We start from the raw sequence: 16,482 nt of genomic DNA, 5'->3' as shown, positions 1-16,482 counted from the left end.
GATGACTTTAAATGGGAAGTCAAATTAAAAAAAGCAAAATCTAGTTCTAGAATTTGAACCCCAAAATGGTATGCAAGTGTTTGTGAGATATGGCACAGGCATTTCTCTGAGAAGAGGGTTCCCCTGACCTGGAAAAAGGTTGAGTCACAATGCCCCCCCCCCCAAAAAAAAACCCACAAAATCCCACTGAAGGTAGGTGACTGTAATGAGACAATAACTGTGGACTGATGTGACACTACTCACTTTCTCCCTGAGTGATAATGTGCCATGAAGTAAGTGATCCACTGCAAAAGAGCAGGGCCCCCCCCCATATGATCCTGGAAATGTATAAAAGATATGGCTTGGTGCTGGTGTGAGAAACCTGGTTCTAATAAAACAACGGCAGTACAATGCCAACATTTGTGTTTACTTGGGACTGCTACTAATGACTTGCAGAAGCAATGAGAACATTCTAAAACTAGAAAAACAGCTAGACCCAAAATATGATGTTTTAAAAACTTTTGCTTAAGTCTGTTTTTCTTTGTAACAAATCATTATGCAAACTTCTTCTATTCCATAGCCTATACCAGTGGTCGGTAAACTGTGGCTCGTGAGCCACATGCGGCTCTTTGGCCCCTTGAGTGTGGCTCTTCCACAAAATACCACGTGCAGGCGCACACGTACAGTGCGATTGAAACTTCGTGGCCCGTGCGCAGAAGTCGGTTTTCGGCTCTCAAAAGAAATTTCAATTGTTGTACTGTTGATATTTGGCTCTGTTGACTAATGAGTTTGCTGACCACTGGCCTATACCTTCCTGATGTCACACAGCGCATCTCATTCTGAAAGTCAATCACTGGGTAAGAAATTTTCTACAAAGCTGTTTTCATTTTGTACTAATACTGCCTATTTGTACTAATGTTAAGTGACGGTGACATTTGCTCCTTTTGAGGAAGAACCACACCTGGACTGACACACTGTCGGGGTGATGGCGTTTGCCACATGGGAAGCAGTGCTTCTCCCATTGGAATGTAGGTTCCGGGGCACCCAGTGGCATGTGGAGTCACAGGAGAGATGGGGCAGTGTTCCCACAATGCCAATCTGACATTACAGTAAGTCATTAAACATGACTTTAGCACACCAACATTTGCATTAATTTTTAAGACTTAAAAACATGACACCAAAATCCAGCAACAAAACATGAGAGATTTTAACCATTCTGAGTTTGTGATGGGTCATTTATGTATGGGAGCTTCTTAGTGGAAAAGATTAAGAAATACTAACATAAGGTATTGTGGAGACACAGTGAGAAGCTATTTAAAACAATTTTAAAAATAAGCAAATCAAAAAGACAAGGCCTGAAGGATCAAAACACAAAATGGTAACACTAATTGAGCATTTCTATAACAAGTCCGACTACACTGAGGGCCTCACATAGATCAACGCATTTTGTCCGCTCAGCAACTCTGGCGTCAGGTGCTGTATTATCCCATTTTACAGATTAGAGAATGGAAGCACAGAGACTTGCCCGGATGATACAGCTCCAAGTGGTGCTGCAGGGACCTGCACCTGGCTAGCTGGCCCCAGAGCCCTCTCTTCTCAATCACCACCACACTGGCTGGCGGAGGGTGGCTTCAACCACAATATCTTTCGAGTGTCTTACAGGAATCTGTCCTATCAGCCATGGGCCCTGAGACCATGTTCCCAACCTTACAGAGATTTTTCTATGACTCTTTTACTTAGGGCTAATTAAAACTAATATAATATACAGTATACTTTGGGGGGGGGGGGGAAGAAATCAGCATTATAATTTAGTAAATTAATTGTCAATATTTTACTACAAAAACTCACAAATGGACTTTCATTTTCTAGGAAAATTTATACGCAGAGCACTGTGCTGTATTACATTTCAGAGGTTTAAATTTTTACTGTAATCTGTTGTTTTCAGAACTCAGTGACTCTTAGTCATAACATGTAACAACTGCTGTTTACATTAACACTGGATACTGATGAAGTCAGACAGTCAAACCATCTTTCATTGACAGTTCTGTGACAACGGAAACAATGGACCAGACTACCTTACAATGTAAAAAAAGCAAACTGTTGATGCATTCATACTGAGGAACACAGTGGAACATCTGTGGGATCAGTTTCCCTTTCTCCCCCACCCGGTCACACAGACAGGTAGAGAGTGGCCAACAGCTCACCTGGATGACCTTGTAGAAATAGGCGTACTGCCGAGCTGTGTTCTTATACTGGCTGAAGACATCGTGGACAGCCTGTGTGGACTGCAGAGACCGGACTTCGTCTTCCTCAAAGTAGAGCGGGGTGTCGTACTCACTGGGCAGGGTCTGAATGTAGGGCTGCCAGAAGGAGTTAGGGTCGGCGCGCTCACACAGCAGGTGAAAGGCCAGTGCGATATTTCCCATGGCTTGAAGAATTCGGTCTTGAGAATATAAGGGTCCTGGAGTAACCCAGAAGTTAATAGCGTAAGTTCCACAACTCCTTTTAAAAGTATTCATTTATATGATTAAAGTTACGGAAACAACTAAACAATCCTATAACGTTTAAAGTAACTTGCATCTCTCTTTTGACATTCATCTATTATGTCAGATTATAAGCATGGGAAACACCTAATGTGAATTTTGGGGGAAAGTTCACTAATTGAGAAAACAACCAAATATCCTTAACTCCACAAAATGAAATTTTATATATTTCTATCATTTTCACTTTGAACATTCAGAAATTATTCTCACCCAAAACAGAATTTTTAGCAGATTCAACGGTCATTAGTAATTTCCGTGGAACCCATAAAAATAATTCTTCTGCCTAGAAGGAAAAAAAATAAGAAAACAGAATCATGAAAACACAACACACTATAGTCTTTACTCCAATTGTGTCTATGGGCAAAAACCCATCACACATGAAGGACAACTTCAGGGTGCATATCAGCACCACATTTTTAGTTCCCAAAAGTATCCCAACTGTAAGCATTTATGGTGTGGTTAAATAAATGGAAGCTGCTTTAAAATCTTGTCTCCAGTAGAAAAACTATGTACACTGAGAAGACAAATAACCACAAGTGACTTTCGACTCTAATTTGAAGCAAATATAACAACTTGGGATAAAGCACAAAGGTGACTGTTTATTTTATTCTTTGCTGTATTTATATTTTTAAGTGCTAAAAACAAAACAAAATTTCTACCTCCAGCAAAAACCTGACTCTACCCATGTGAAGCAGGATATCTTATGTTTCAAGCTGGAGTAACAGTCCCTCTTCTATGTGCCTGTCTTTAAAACACGACAGTTACTAGCAAAAACACAAGCCCACAAGACACATGTTTTGGCAATGAAATGCCTTTTTCAGTATGTTCTGTATGTATATTTATACAGTACCTTGACCATGGTGATGGTATCATGCAGATGTTTCAACTCAGCAAAATGTACATATTAAACATGTGCAATTTTTTTACATATCAGTTTCAATAAAGCTTTAAAAAAAAAATATGCACTAGTGACAACCAACCACAGCCTAGGTATTTAGGGCAGCATCCACACTAACGATGCTATTTGTCTGATGCATGAGAAGCATGTGTGACATCTCGTTTACTCTTGCTGTTTACCAACGTTTATTTATCTACTATTTGAATTATGTGTGCCTTGTCCCTTACTATAGACTATAAGCAGCATGAAGGAAGGAACTGTGTGTTTTGGAAGCCTGGTATAATAAGGAAGGTATGTTGTCATACTAGATTATTTAATACACATCTAATAAACCAGTTTATCAATGTATCATCGAAAGGTTAACTACAAGCTGGCCAAAAATGTTGCTGGAAGTTTGAGGGGACCTAATAACCACTTCCTCTCCCCAAGTTCTGAACCAAATGAGAGAGACACAAGACTCCAACAGACGGTCACCCAAAATACCACTTACTGAATCCCAAAATTAGACAGACTTCCCACCTAGTTACAGGCAGAACTGGAACCCCAGAGGCCTCCCCATGTGTGGCCGGCCCCCGAAAAACTTAGGGTGGAGAGAGCACAGCACAGTGAACGCATGTGGACAGCAGCTCTCACTGAGAGAAAGGCCAACCCTAGTTCCTTCTCCCAAAATCATCAAAGTATTCCTGTTGAGAGGCAGGAGTGAGAGGCAAGAGCGAGAGGCAGGGAGAGGCTGCTCCCTCCATCTAGAAGGACACAAGAGTAAAGAAAAGCATTTGTCCTTCAGCAGGTGTCTATTTCTCTTCTTTTCCTATCAGCTGTGGTTTGCCAGTCCAGTAAGTGGTAACAGTGGCCTCCAACCACTGTTACCCATTCCAGAAAACTGGTAAGCATCCCCTACACTGCCCAACCCCCAACCCCGCCTCCACCTACATCCAATCAACCACAGGGCCCAGTGTGCTCTGTTAGCAAACCACCCGAACCCACATCCTTCTCTATATTTATATCTCAGAATCCCTTGAGGCATGTTCTATGGTCTCCTAAGAGAGGCCCAGAAATGTGAGCTGACTTGCCCCATGTCACTGGTTATTAGCACAGCCCCCAAGGAGGATGAGTGGCAAGGGGCTGCCTGGAATAGGGGGTCAGTTAGAGGGCTGTTGTGGCAGGAGGGGCAGTGTTGGCTGCACCCTTTCGCCCTCCCCCACCCACAAGACTCAGAACAAGCCTAAGGTACGTCTCCACGTCCTATGTCCTGTACACGACACAATCCAGACACACTTCGACTCCCCCCCAGACCAGCAGTTTATAAACTCACCTTGATATCTCTTGTTGCTCTCAAACCAAAGCCCTCTTCTTTGAAATTAACCATTTCAAAACCCTCAACCGAAGCTCCATTTTCAGAGGCCCATTTCATTAGATTAGGAAAGTAATCTTCTCTTTTTCCATCAAAAGTAACAGACAGACCTGTATCAATCCATGTTTTACAAAACAAGAGCTACTTTTAGGACATATATCATTCATGCTACTCTCAAAAAATAAAAATAAAAAACAGACCGTAACTAACACAGAAAATAGTAAAGCACTCCAATCTTAAAAAAAAAAAAATCAAAAGCTAATCACCAGATAGTCACAGTACACAGTGACAGGAAAGGTGAATTAAAATCCTAACCTCCCCGTGGGTTACAGAGAAATATTTACAGATCCCAGGTCATATGAATACTGACTGCTAGGTAATATGATGGGAAAGCCCTCACAACTACTACAGATGCATAGAGCAGCTTCCCCTGTAAGTCAGTGTGCCATCCCTACTATGCACATTTGCTTTAACAAAATACCCATGAAAACAAAGCTCAGTAGTTCTCACATGCACACAAGACAATGTGTGTGCCCTGGTCCGGTGGCTCAGTTGATTGGAGCGTTGTCCTGCACATCAAAAGGTTGAAGGTTGGATTTACAGTCATACCCAGTTTGTGGGGTCAGGGCATGTACAGGAAGCAATGGATCGATGTTTCTCTCTCACATTGCTGTTTCTCTCCCTCATTCTCATCTCTCTCTAAAAATCTGTAAGCATATCCTCAGTTGAAAATTAAAAAGTAATAATAATAAAAAACAAATTTTAAAAAAAAAGTAGACACGTGTAAGGATGAGCCCCGATCCTAAGAGCACAAAACTGGAGAGCTCTGCAACAGAACTCTGTGGAGTGATTTAAAGAGGAAAAGCCATGCATAGGAAAAACCATTATTATTTTTTTTATGAATAAAGGGAGAGGAACAGGAACTTGATTAAACACGAGGAGCAGGGCGTGGAAGTCAGTCCTGTGGTGCCGTGGCCGTGTCACCACCATGTAATTGAAGGTCAACTAGATGTGTGGCGCAGGATTGCCTAGTGGTGCATTGCCAGGCTGTATACGCATATCCTTGCTAAGTGAAGAAAACTGCTTTTGCTAGGGAAAATCTAAGACTTAGAGAACAAATGAGTGCCTGACTTTGGTGTCCGTTGTAGTGCACAGTCTCTACACAGAAGGCACACAGGATACACAAAACTTTTCAGCACATGTCTGGTGAGCCAGGATTAGCACAGTCTACACTTGGTGAAGATAAACACCTTATAAAGGGGCCTGTCACCATGTGGGGTTTGAGACCATCTAACCCAAAGGCTGCATGGGGAACAATAAAGCTCCTGCTTCAGAGAGCAAATAAACTCTCTTCTGACTCACTTTCAGGAAATAAACAAACAAACAGGGAGCCCAAGAAGGTTTTTCTCATCCTTTTAGAGGCAGGCTATTTATTATGCCTTCTCCTTCCACCTCCCATGTGGCCCTGAATACCAATCTTAACTTTTTGTGCTTTACAGAACAAAAACAAAAGGAATATTGAATAGGCTTTTTCATCTGATACTTGGCCCCACTGCCAGCCTGGCTGAGAGTCATTCTGATGTCTCCTGAATATACCCTGTAAAACACAGCCTGGGAAACAGAAGTACATCTCTTTTTTAATCAAAACATGATTGAGTTCATCATAAATCTTGATAAACATTAACCCATCAATATGTACTTGTGTGTTGGCCATGCACAGCATTTTAGACTGACCGCAAACCCTGAAGGAAGCAGTATGGGAAAGCAGATTTAAATACGTATCTCAGGAGTAAAGGTAAATGAAAGTTGTGTCATTTTAGCCCCTGGAAACAAACATTTCCCCCCTAAAACTCAACAGTTTTCCCATCCCAAAGCAGGTGATGGCCTCTCAGAAATGAGAGGCTGCAGAGAGTCCCATGTCTCCCAGCCTAGCAGCCCCTCCCTCTACAAGGACCTAGCAGGGAGGATGAATAAGCCAGACTGCAACTACTCTCAACACCTTTCTGACCTATGCCAAGTCTCTACACAATTTTCTTAAAATGGTATCATTCCAGAAAATGTACCTTTTTGCTTTTTCCGTATTTTCTCCACTAGAGACCGGATCTGCACATATTCTTCCCACTCTTTCCCTGGGCCGGGAGCAGGGCTACTGCATTCTGCAACACAAAAGCCACAGTCTCAAACATTCCCTTCCACTTAACCTGTAGTCTTCAGAAGGAGGAGGATTTGGATTGTTGCTGTTGATTTATTTATTTTTAAAGGACAAAGATACTACAGCGTGATGATAAACCTGAGAAGCATAAATCAGGTATACTTTTCAAAGCCTGTAAACCCTCTGACACAATTTAAATGCCACCTATTCAACCGTGACTCTAGTACCTAAGTGTCTGCACCTGGCTTACATCTACCTCATTCTTGCTGCTCAGACATTTTCCTCAGAACATACTTGTGAACAGGAAAATCTAAAAAGCTACGCTAAAATGCAAAACGTTGCCCTAAAAACTCTTCCAGATGTTAAAAGAAGGTAATATTGAAAGTTAACATTTCTTTCTAGTTAAACCCCATAACAATGGCTCCCTAAGGGAAATTGGACATAAGGACAATTAGTCAACAAACATTTCACATCCATGTGTAAGGCGCTATATTAAGCACTCTGGGGGAGTCACAAAGAGACGGCACAGTCATTGCTAAAAAAGAAGCTGAGATTCTACTGCAGGACCAGAACTGAAGGACCGACTCCCGAGACCCGGGCAGGCATTGCGGAAGGCTATGCACAGGGCACCCACCCAACCTGCCAGCAGCCCCTTCCTTGTTAAACAACTGTAACAGTTTAAAGGGAAAGCCCTTCCCGTGCTCCTGCTAACCCTCCTGGCCCCCTTTGTCCTCCAAGGAAAGGAGTGTATGTGGTAAATAATTAACAACAGCTATATGCTGACTCATAACTATTAAGTTTGACCAGTCTTATACATTCTTACGTATAAGACTGGTCAAACTTCGTGCATCGGGCCTCTAGTCTAAACATAAGAGGCAAAGAAAATAATAGAAATGTAATTAGTTAATAAAGTGACCAGAGCTAAATTTAAAATATACATACCACCAATTTAAATTTACAATTAAAAAACAAGTTACTAGTTTATACTAATTTAGTAAAGCAAGATATTTAACTTCCCTGAACCAAGAACGCATGACGTCAGCATGTGAAAACAATCACTGAATCACTGAAAAAGGTGAGCCATCCTCACAAGGAAGCGATGCCAAAGGCTTGCTCTCTGAGAGGCATGTTGCTCGCCCTGGGCTTGACAGCCCATAACCCACCCTCACGTGCCCTAGCTCCTCATTACACTCCCAAGGTGGTCTTTATTCACTGAGATGCACACTGAGAGTCAGAGGGGTTACACTGGTCTGAGGCCACACTATTAAAAAACAGTTGAGATTGTTGCTGTCTGGCGGTGCCCAGGGAAGCCCTCGGTCTGGGAGCCTGTACCATAGAGGCTTCACATTCAGTATGTCATCGTTATAGTTACACAGTCCCCACAAGTAGCAGCAGCTCCATTTTACAGGTGGGGAGGCTGTGAGGTAGGAGGTACTGTAACTTGCCCAGGTCACATGGCTAACTTCATGCTTCAGGGGACAGCTGATGTTCCCACGCAGCACTGCGGATGCAGGAGTACAAACCACACGCCCCACAGAAAGACGAAGGCCAAGAGCACAACTTACTCTGCAGCAGTTCACTAGTCAGGTTCAAGGTTTCCTTTGGTGACACACTTGCTGTAGCACCAGTGCCTGATTTTTGTGTTTTTACTCGACTCTTCTTACCCATTTTCTGACTGCAAAGAAAAGAAAAGACAAAGAGAAAGTATTACATATCCAAAGAACAAAATCAAGAAATAAAACAGACTTTAACGACGATAAAATAAATGCATACTCAATTATTATTTAAATCCCTAATATGCAAGTGGCATCTGTAATCATCAACCACTTCTGGCCAATATGATTCTTTTACATACAATCTGTGTAGAGGAAGCGGGTCAGGAAAAATAAGATAAAGTGCATGTAGGGACCTTGCCTGATGACTGGGGTGGTGGGGAGGAGCGTACTGGATGCTTAATCCATTTTTACAAAGTATAGTTCACACATACTGCACAGACAGAGATGGAATTCAGCTGCGTGAGGTTTCTTTTTTCAAAAATTCTAAATGGAAAGGATGTATATTTGTATTTTTCTTCAGTTGCTTTCAACTAAACGAAACTAGAATAAACATTTTTGATTACACTTATTTGGCAATTTATCTAGGAAATCTTAGCACAAACCCAGCATCTGCTTTTTTTCAATGCATCCAACTTTACAGCTGGATTGACTGAGGGAGAGAATGGCCCCCTACCTCAGGCACCCAGCTGTAAACCGTGCTTGAAGGGAGTGTGAGAGCCTGCCTAACTAATCTTTGTGTAGGAAGAAAAGAATCTCACTAAAATACTTTGCAGGCCATTAGGATCAGATTACTGCATTCTGAATTAAAAGCACAAATTATAGGATGATGGCTTAGGAAAATGAAAGCACTCCCAGATTGAAAAGTATTTAACTGTGTGATGTTTTCTTCTCTCCTACAGGAACTGATAAAGTATATGCAGCCTTCACGTTGCACGGTACATGTTAACTGAAACTAGTGTGTATCAGAAATGTGTTCTCACTTTGCACAGTGGCAGGGACTAGCAGTACAGTCAAGCCACACTAATTTTTACCAGTTTAAGTAGCTAACTAAGACCCATCATTCCAATCTCTATCAAAGGGGGCCCTGAAGGGCCACAACTCAAAAGTACCAAGAAGTCAAGGCAAGCAGGCAGGCAAGAAGGTGGAATTTCAACTCAGGAGGTACTTAAGTACAAAGATGAAGGTAGACCTATAAATTACATGTAAGCGCCTTGAAATCTTCATACAGAACAATACAGCTGTCATACAGATAGAAATATATATCTCCAAACTTGAGGTTTTAAAAAAATACAGATGTTTCTTGCTATTTTCCACTAATTTACACAATTTTAGCGATACTTAAATTTCTGATTGACTTTTTGATACATTAATAGTTTTAGTTTTAAATTGCTGTTGTATTAAGTTGTAAATACACTAAAATTAAAATGAGGTTCCTATTTAAAGGAAGTTGCAAAAAAAAAAACCTTTCATAAAGCGAATCATTTGGTATCATGATTACTAGTAATCATTTCCTGTAATATCTTTCTGACAACAAAAAAGAAAACTGGGAAGTATAAAGGAATAGCCGTAATCTGTCAAGAAATTACCTTGAAACCACCCACATTTCTCACATACGGATTCTAGAATTATGGAATTTCACGTTTGGAAGAGACCTTTGGAGTTACCTGTGCTAACCCTCACCCCCGAAAATGTTTAAGACGACGACGTCTAATGTGATGTAGCAGCTAGCACTGTCAAAGTGCTTTGCTAACCACTGTCCAATTCCAGTCTGAAAGCCCGGAGAGAGGCAGGGCAGAGCCTGCCATCCCTAACAAGCACACCACCTCAGGTTCAAGTGGCAGAGGCAGGCAGAGATCCAAGGTTCTCGGGGCGCTCCGGCTCGGCACACACCCACTGCTCCTCACCTCCGAGGTAGTCTCACCCGGGGAGTCCTGTCCTACGCTGTTGGAAATTCACTGTCCCCTTCACCTGTCCCAATTCTGCCTTAAAAGAGAAGCCACCCTTTACATTTTGAAGACAGCTTTCTGTGACCTCCAGAGCCTTCTTGTCTCCAGACTTAACATGCCCTCAAGACATATTTCTCAAAAGTGGACAAAGCCACTTAAAAAAACACTGTTCACTGAAGTATATAACTAAGTCAACAAAACCTTTCAGATGTGCTCTGAGAGGGGCACAGTGCAGTGGACTACTGCCTTCCTGAACTCAATTCAAGGAAATTTTACTAATATACCTGCAGCTGTAGGTGTATTACTGCACTAGCTTTTCTACAAGCCAAGTGAACAAGTGAAGTCATTCCTTCATTCAGTGCACATTCCTGGAGTACCTAATTTGAAATGCCAAGGTGAGTGAGAGGTGGTCCCACAGCCTTTAGGATAAAAATGGCAGTAAACTGAAATCTTTTGTTACATATACTGATCTTCGGCAAAATAGATGTGCTACATTAACTGAGTTTTTGAACCTAAACAAGTATTCATGTTAACTTTCATGCTACCTGTTTTTAGGCTATTGGAACTATGTCATCCCTGCCACACAGAGCCCTACTGCAGGTCCCCAGCATGACTGCCTTCATCAAAACCGTGTCATTTGGGCATTTACTGTATTAGGAGCTGAGGTAAGCATTTTATACAATAGGTAAAGATAGATACTATGCCCACTTTACAGATGAGAAAGGTGAAATTTGGAGAAGTTCATTCACTTTATGAAAGGTGACAGACTCAGTTGGTGGCACAGCCTCACAGCACACCTTGAAGGCAAACTTTACTGATATTTCATGGATTCAGCTCAAAACCAACCCACTTATAAGGGTCTAAAAGTTTGTTGTCATTTCTGAAATTAAAAATAGCAGTATTCCCTTAGAGTGAAGGTTTTTATCTCGTCAACCTTTAAAAGTATAGAGCCATTTTGCTGGCTTGCTCAAATACACAGGAGTGGCCTCAGCTTAAATGTGGAATGGGAGCAAAACTTGTAATGAGCTTCCACCCAATCCCACAGCGCCCATGCCACACTCTTGTCCCGGATGGAAAAACTGCAGAAACCACCTCAGTAACCATGACATGTAACGATACTAAAGCATTACACTCAACAAATGAGAAACTCTATTAGTCATCAGTAAACATGTTATGGTAAAAGTGACATTAATGAGTCTTTTTCAACACTAATCCTTACTTTACTCTTAACAGAAAACTATTGGTACTGAAGTCATGCCTTTTCACTGAGATTGAGACCTTAAAACCACGTAGTCATAGAATTGTTTAGACCTTGTCATGCTCTAACAAATTGTATCCTAAAAGTGGAGAGTGAAACACAGGATGGGGGATAGGTAATAAGCCTAAAATACTGCACATTTATTAAGAGCTCCATGCAGACACCTGGTTATCTACATTCTCTAGTTCTTCAAAAACAGTGAAAGCATTTCTTCCAGCTCAGTCCCTCTGCCGTCCCCTCCCTCTGCATCCCATCCCTGAGCCTGGGCATGTGAAATTGATTTTTTGCTTGGCAAACAGTATCCCTCAGCTCTCTTCCAAAATTTTCACTTCAGTGTCGCACTTGTCTTCCACTGTCAGCCAAGTGTTTAGACTTATCTTATTAATTAACTTTCTTTCTTGAGAAAGAATTGCAGTCTTAACTTTGATACTGAATTTTTTATTATTTTGAATCATTTTTCTTCCATTCAAACTTATTTCAGTTGAAGTTATCAATACCTTACCTTACCTCTTGTTTTACGATATGTTTATTTCCAAAACCTGGAGGAAACCCCCCACCTGGAAATCTGCCTACCCAGCTAATCTCGGTTTGAGTTACAGGGTGAATTTAACAACAAAGAGCAGGGCTTCTAATCTTGCCAATTGTGCTAATTAAGCTTTTTTCCTTAAGCCTACCAAGTAATTTTTATTTTTTTTAAAGCTTCAACTCTGTGGAGGGGGCGGGGGGAGGCTACTTGCTAAACTGACAAGCTGAGGGAAGGCCTGCATGGCAGTTTTGCAAACTTAAAAAGACATAAGTAACCACAAAGGATGGTCTGAAATTAAAACTTTAACTAAAAGCAGTGATGGTGGGTAGTCCTGTCCTAGGCTGGTATTTTCCTGACAAGGTCGATTTTTTACCTTAACAGGGCCTATTGTCTTTTTGCATCTAAGATAACATACCTATGAAATGGAACTTCCCTTTTTCCTCGACCCCTGGGGCACAACCAAATGCCCTGGGCGCCAGGACAAGAGACCATAAATTCCTTCATTGTTAATGTTATCATGTTAATTGTAGACTGTTAACTATCCTGCACCCACCTAAGAATGTGTCTATCATTTTACTTTTTATCCAATCCCAGAGGTTTCTCCGATTTGCTTTCTCCCGCCTCTTTAATCTATCACTAGTGGATTTCATGTAACCCACCTACACCCCCTCCTTTAATTGCAATGTATAAAAATAGATTAAAAAACCTCCATTCTCTAAAGCATTATCCCAATCCGTTGAGATATTCCCAGCAACTGTCGACATTTTGGCTCAAATAAACTCACAAAAATTCTTTACAGGTTTGAATGTTTTTACATTATCAACTCCTTTGTAATAGAAAAATATGTGCAATAATATTTTGTTAGACAGTATTTTTACTTTGAGAATAAACATGTGAATTAACTATATTTGCAGATCAAAATATTTAATATCTCCAATTTTATAAGTAGGAAAATGAGATAAAAGGAAATTCAATGTACAGAAGTCAGTTTTGCCAAATAAGATGCACCTGTAAATGCAACAAAAGTGAAAGCTAGCAAAATTCAAAAGCAAGGAATCCTTAGTCTCTCTGATACTCTTAACTGCTAAATATGACTCAGGATGAATGGATACCCAAGATAAACACTTCTATGAGAGTAGCAAGAGAAAAAAAAGATGCACAGAAATCGAAATATTGGCCCAAACAGAACGGTAGCTAATTGAGAAAGCAAATAACTGGCCACAAGCAACTTCTACAATAACCTAACACTAGGGTGTTAATAATGTTTACTGCCATTGTAAGAAATGATGGTTATTCCTCCGTGGGGGAACTAAACCTAGGCCCCGTTCCCAGGATTTAGGAACAAGAGAGAAACTCGCTGAAACTCTTCCTTCACACTCCCAACAGGAGCACCAGGCACAGCAGCCAAGGACAGACAAACCAGTTTCGAAAGATAAAAATCCTTCCAGTGAAAGATAGTCATCAAACTACACGCAAAAAAAGGACACTATTATTGGTTACATTTCTAAATGCTACTTCAGATTAGTGATAAGAAAAAGACTTTGTAATTCAAACATTTTAAAGGACTTGAAATAATTCAAACTAAATTGGTATCTAGTAAAAAAGGAAAAGTAGCCCTAAGCTAGGAGATAAGATTTTTCACTCATACTTTTAGAAAATTGCACACAGCACAAGCACAGTCCCTGGTTTTCAAGCCTCTGTTGATACTTTCCTAGCCGGCATCTCCTTTGTCATTCTCTTCTAGATATCAAGGAGGCCATTCTCAAAACAAAAACCTTAAAGTTGATCTTTAGAATGGAAAAATATCTGCATACAACCATCAGTTTTCTCATTTCCCAGTGGCCTCTAAAGTGAAGTTTTAATTATCATTTAAAATGTGGCCTGAATGTTCACCACAGGAAGAACGGCTCCACAAGGGTTCCTTCTCCAGGACAATCTTATTGTACTGCTGAGCAGAATGGGCAGAGCTGAGCAGAAACTTGCACTTCTATAGCACATGCAGGCATCAATGTTTCATCCTTAAATCCAACATCATTCCTATGCCAGGAGAAAAGCACTGAGAGAAGTTAGGGTACAGAAGAGATGAGAAGCAGGAACCGTTTTACTCCTTCAGGCTGAAGTTTCATTTCAGATAGTAACTTTAGTTATGAATACAGAGAAAGCAAGGCACACAGGAAGGGTAGCAGGAGGCTAAAACCGGAGGGTGTTTGGGGTCTCAATAAAGAGATTGTTCTGTAGCTGTTGGAGATCTCGGCTTTGCAAACTACTTTCTTGGGAAAGAGAAAAACTCCTCCTTAACTCGCTGGAACCTGACCAAAATCTCAATCACAGCAGCCCCTGGGACTAATTTGGTAAGGCAAGGCTGCAGGCATGGTAGCCGACATGGACAGACAAAATACACCATGGCTCGAGCAAGTCTTACAAAAGACTAACCGTGGAGAGGAAAGCTGCTTTTATTCTTGAGGTAAATGTGTTCACATAAAATAGCAAGAAAAACCTCTCCAAGATTATTACTGGTTAGTTCAGTTCTGAAATAACAGTGGGGTCACTTTTGAGAAGAAGAAAACGGGGCAGGGAGAGATGTTTACACAGGATAAAATTCACACGTTTCAGTGCCCACTTCTGAGTTATGACAAACGCGTAGAACCACCACCACCACCACCACCAAGCTCCGGGCAGGTCCCCTGCTGAAAGGAGAACGCTTCGGAGGTTCTGAAAAGCAAAATTACCCTGTCAACATACTTTAGGAGTGGTTCTGCTTTTGAAACATCACCGCCTGCACTTGGAAAAGCAAAACCATCCCCTTCAAGGGATCCTAAACGCGTCACCTCATGGCGGGGGCGAGGCCCCGCAGCAAGTGGCGCCTGACACGACACGAATGGTCTCCTTTTCCCCGAGTGGAAACAAACGGGAGAGGCAGAGAGAGAGAGAGAGAGCTGCATCGCCAGGCTGGAGCCACGAGGAGGTAGAGTTCAATGCCGGAATGACAAACTCCAAAGCCCTGAATTCTTCTCCCTAGTAGGGCACGAAACGTGTGGAAGATGGCCAGGGCGCGTGGGAAGGAAGATGACCTATTTTCAACAACTGTTTTTATAACTGGAAAGTGAGGGAGAGAAGCGGGGCTTGGTCCCCGGGCCCCCGGCGGGCACCCGAGGTCTGGAGAGAGAGGAACATAAAAGCCGCACGCACAGCCTTCACCCAAGCAACCGGGTGACGACGACGGGAAGGAAGGAAGCGAGAGCGAGAGCGAGAGCCGGACGCACGCAGAGCCCAGCCGCCCCGCGCGAGGGCGAGGGGCCTGGGCCCCACCCGGTGGGCGAAGAGGGGCCGGGCGCTCCTGCACCTGCTGCCACCTCGGGGGCGGGCAGAGCCGGGACGGGAGCGTTAGGCGCCGGGAAAGGGCGCAGAGCAGCTGCGAGCGCGCCCAGGCCCCGTCAGGGCCGGAGGGCAAAGGCCAAGGGGCGCCCTCCGACCCCGCCGGAACCCCGCGCCCGTCCACCCCTCCAGGACCGACGGCGCACACCAACCCCCGCTGCACCCCGGGCCCAGAGCTGCGGGCGGGGCGCGGGCCGGACCTCGGCCGAGGGACGCCGGCCGGGGTGGGAGGCAGCCTCGCAGCACTCGGGAGCGACCGCGGGAGTCTGCCCCGCGGCGGGTCGTGCGCGCGGAGGGGACGCCGCCGGCACTCACCTGCCCGCTTGCCCCTTCACGCAGCGGCACCGGGGCCACACTCCGGCCCAAACCCACGGTCCACCTCAACCAAGCCCCAGGCAGCGGCGACAGAGGCGGCGGCAGCGGCAGCCGGACGGGAGGGGCGGGACGGCAGCTTGAGACAGCCCCGCCGCCGCGGCCCACCCCGGCTCCGCCCGCCCCCAGGCCCCGCCCCGGGCCGCCGCCGCCGCCGCCTATTGGCCCAAAGCTGAACGCATGGGCGCAGTTCCGCCCCATCGCTCCCCTACCGTTTAGCTCGGGCTCCTCCCCAGCCATTGGGCCTGCCGGCTCCTGGAGCCTGAACTGTCGGCCCAGCCCCCTCAGCTCCGGGGCCGCAATTGGTGGAACTGTGCCACGCCCGGGCGCTGATTGGAAGACTGGCTCTTCGGGCCCCTCCTCTCGCGTCCAAATTCCGTTAGCACGTTCGGTTGCTTCCGAACTTCCTTAGCCCCGGGAGCGGGACCAACGGGAGTGGCCCTCTGACAGGCTCCTCCTCCTGCGGGGAGGGGCCTGAAAATGACTGGCTGGCCTTTCCTCCGTTGAGAGCTCTGCTTTCTTCTGA

At 43.7% G+C, this 16,482-nt stretch overlaps 1 protein-coding gene across 2 annotated transcripts in view; it reads right to left on the bottom strand.

Moving 5' to 3' along the window:
• The window catches only part of SETD3 (SET domain containing 3, actin N3(tau)-histidine methyltransferase), a 60,399-nt gene extending 44,475 nt beyond the window's left edge, over window positions 1-15,924 (bottom strand). Inside the window, exons 1-6 of one of the 2 annotated variants that reach the window (XM_079768829.1) lie at window positions 15,900-15,924; window positions 8,489-8,598; window positions 6,835-6,927; window positions 4,733-4,881; window positions 2,733-2,805; window positions 2,184-2,440 (exon numbers count right to left, since the gene is read on the bottom strand). In XM_079768829.1, the coding sequence (XP_079624955.1) occupies window positions 2,184-2,440; window positions 2,733-2,805; window positions 4,733-4,881; window positions 6,835-6,927; window positions 8,489-8,591 (675 nt within the window). In that variant the 5' untranslated portion in view covers window positions 8,592-8,598; window positions 15,900-15,924. Of the gene's footprint in view, window positions 1-2,183; window positions 2,441-2,732; window positions 2,806-4,732; window positions 4,882-6,834; window positions 6,928-8,488; window positions 8,599-15,899 lie in introns of those variants that run through there. The other variant, XM_079768828.1, reaches the window with a different exon arrangement.
• Between the last annotated feature and the right edge of the window lie 558 nt (window positions 15,925-16,482).

The sequence above is a fragment of the Cnephaeus nilssonii genome, assembly GCF_951640355.1.
Source record: "Cnephaeus nilssonii genome assembly, chromosome: 4".
In the NCBI taxonomy this organism is placed as follows: Eukaryota; Metazoa; Chordata; class Mammalia; order Chiroptera; family Vespertilionidae; genus Cnephaeus; species Cnephaeus nilssonii.
This window is presented reverse-complemented; position numbering and strand designations above follow the sequence as displayed.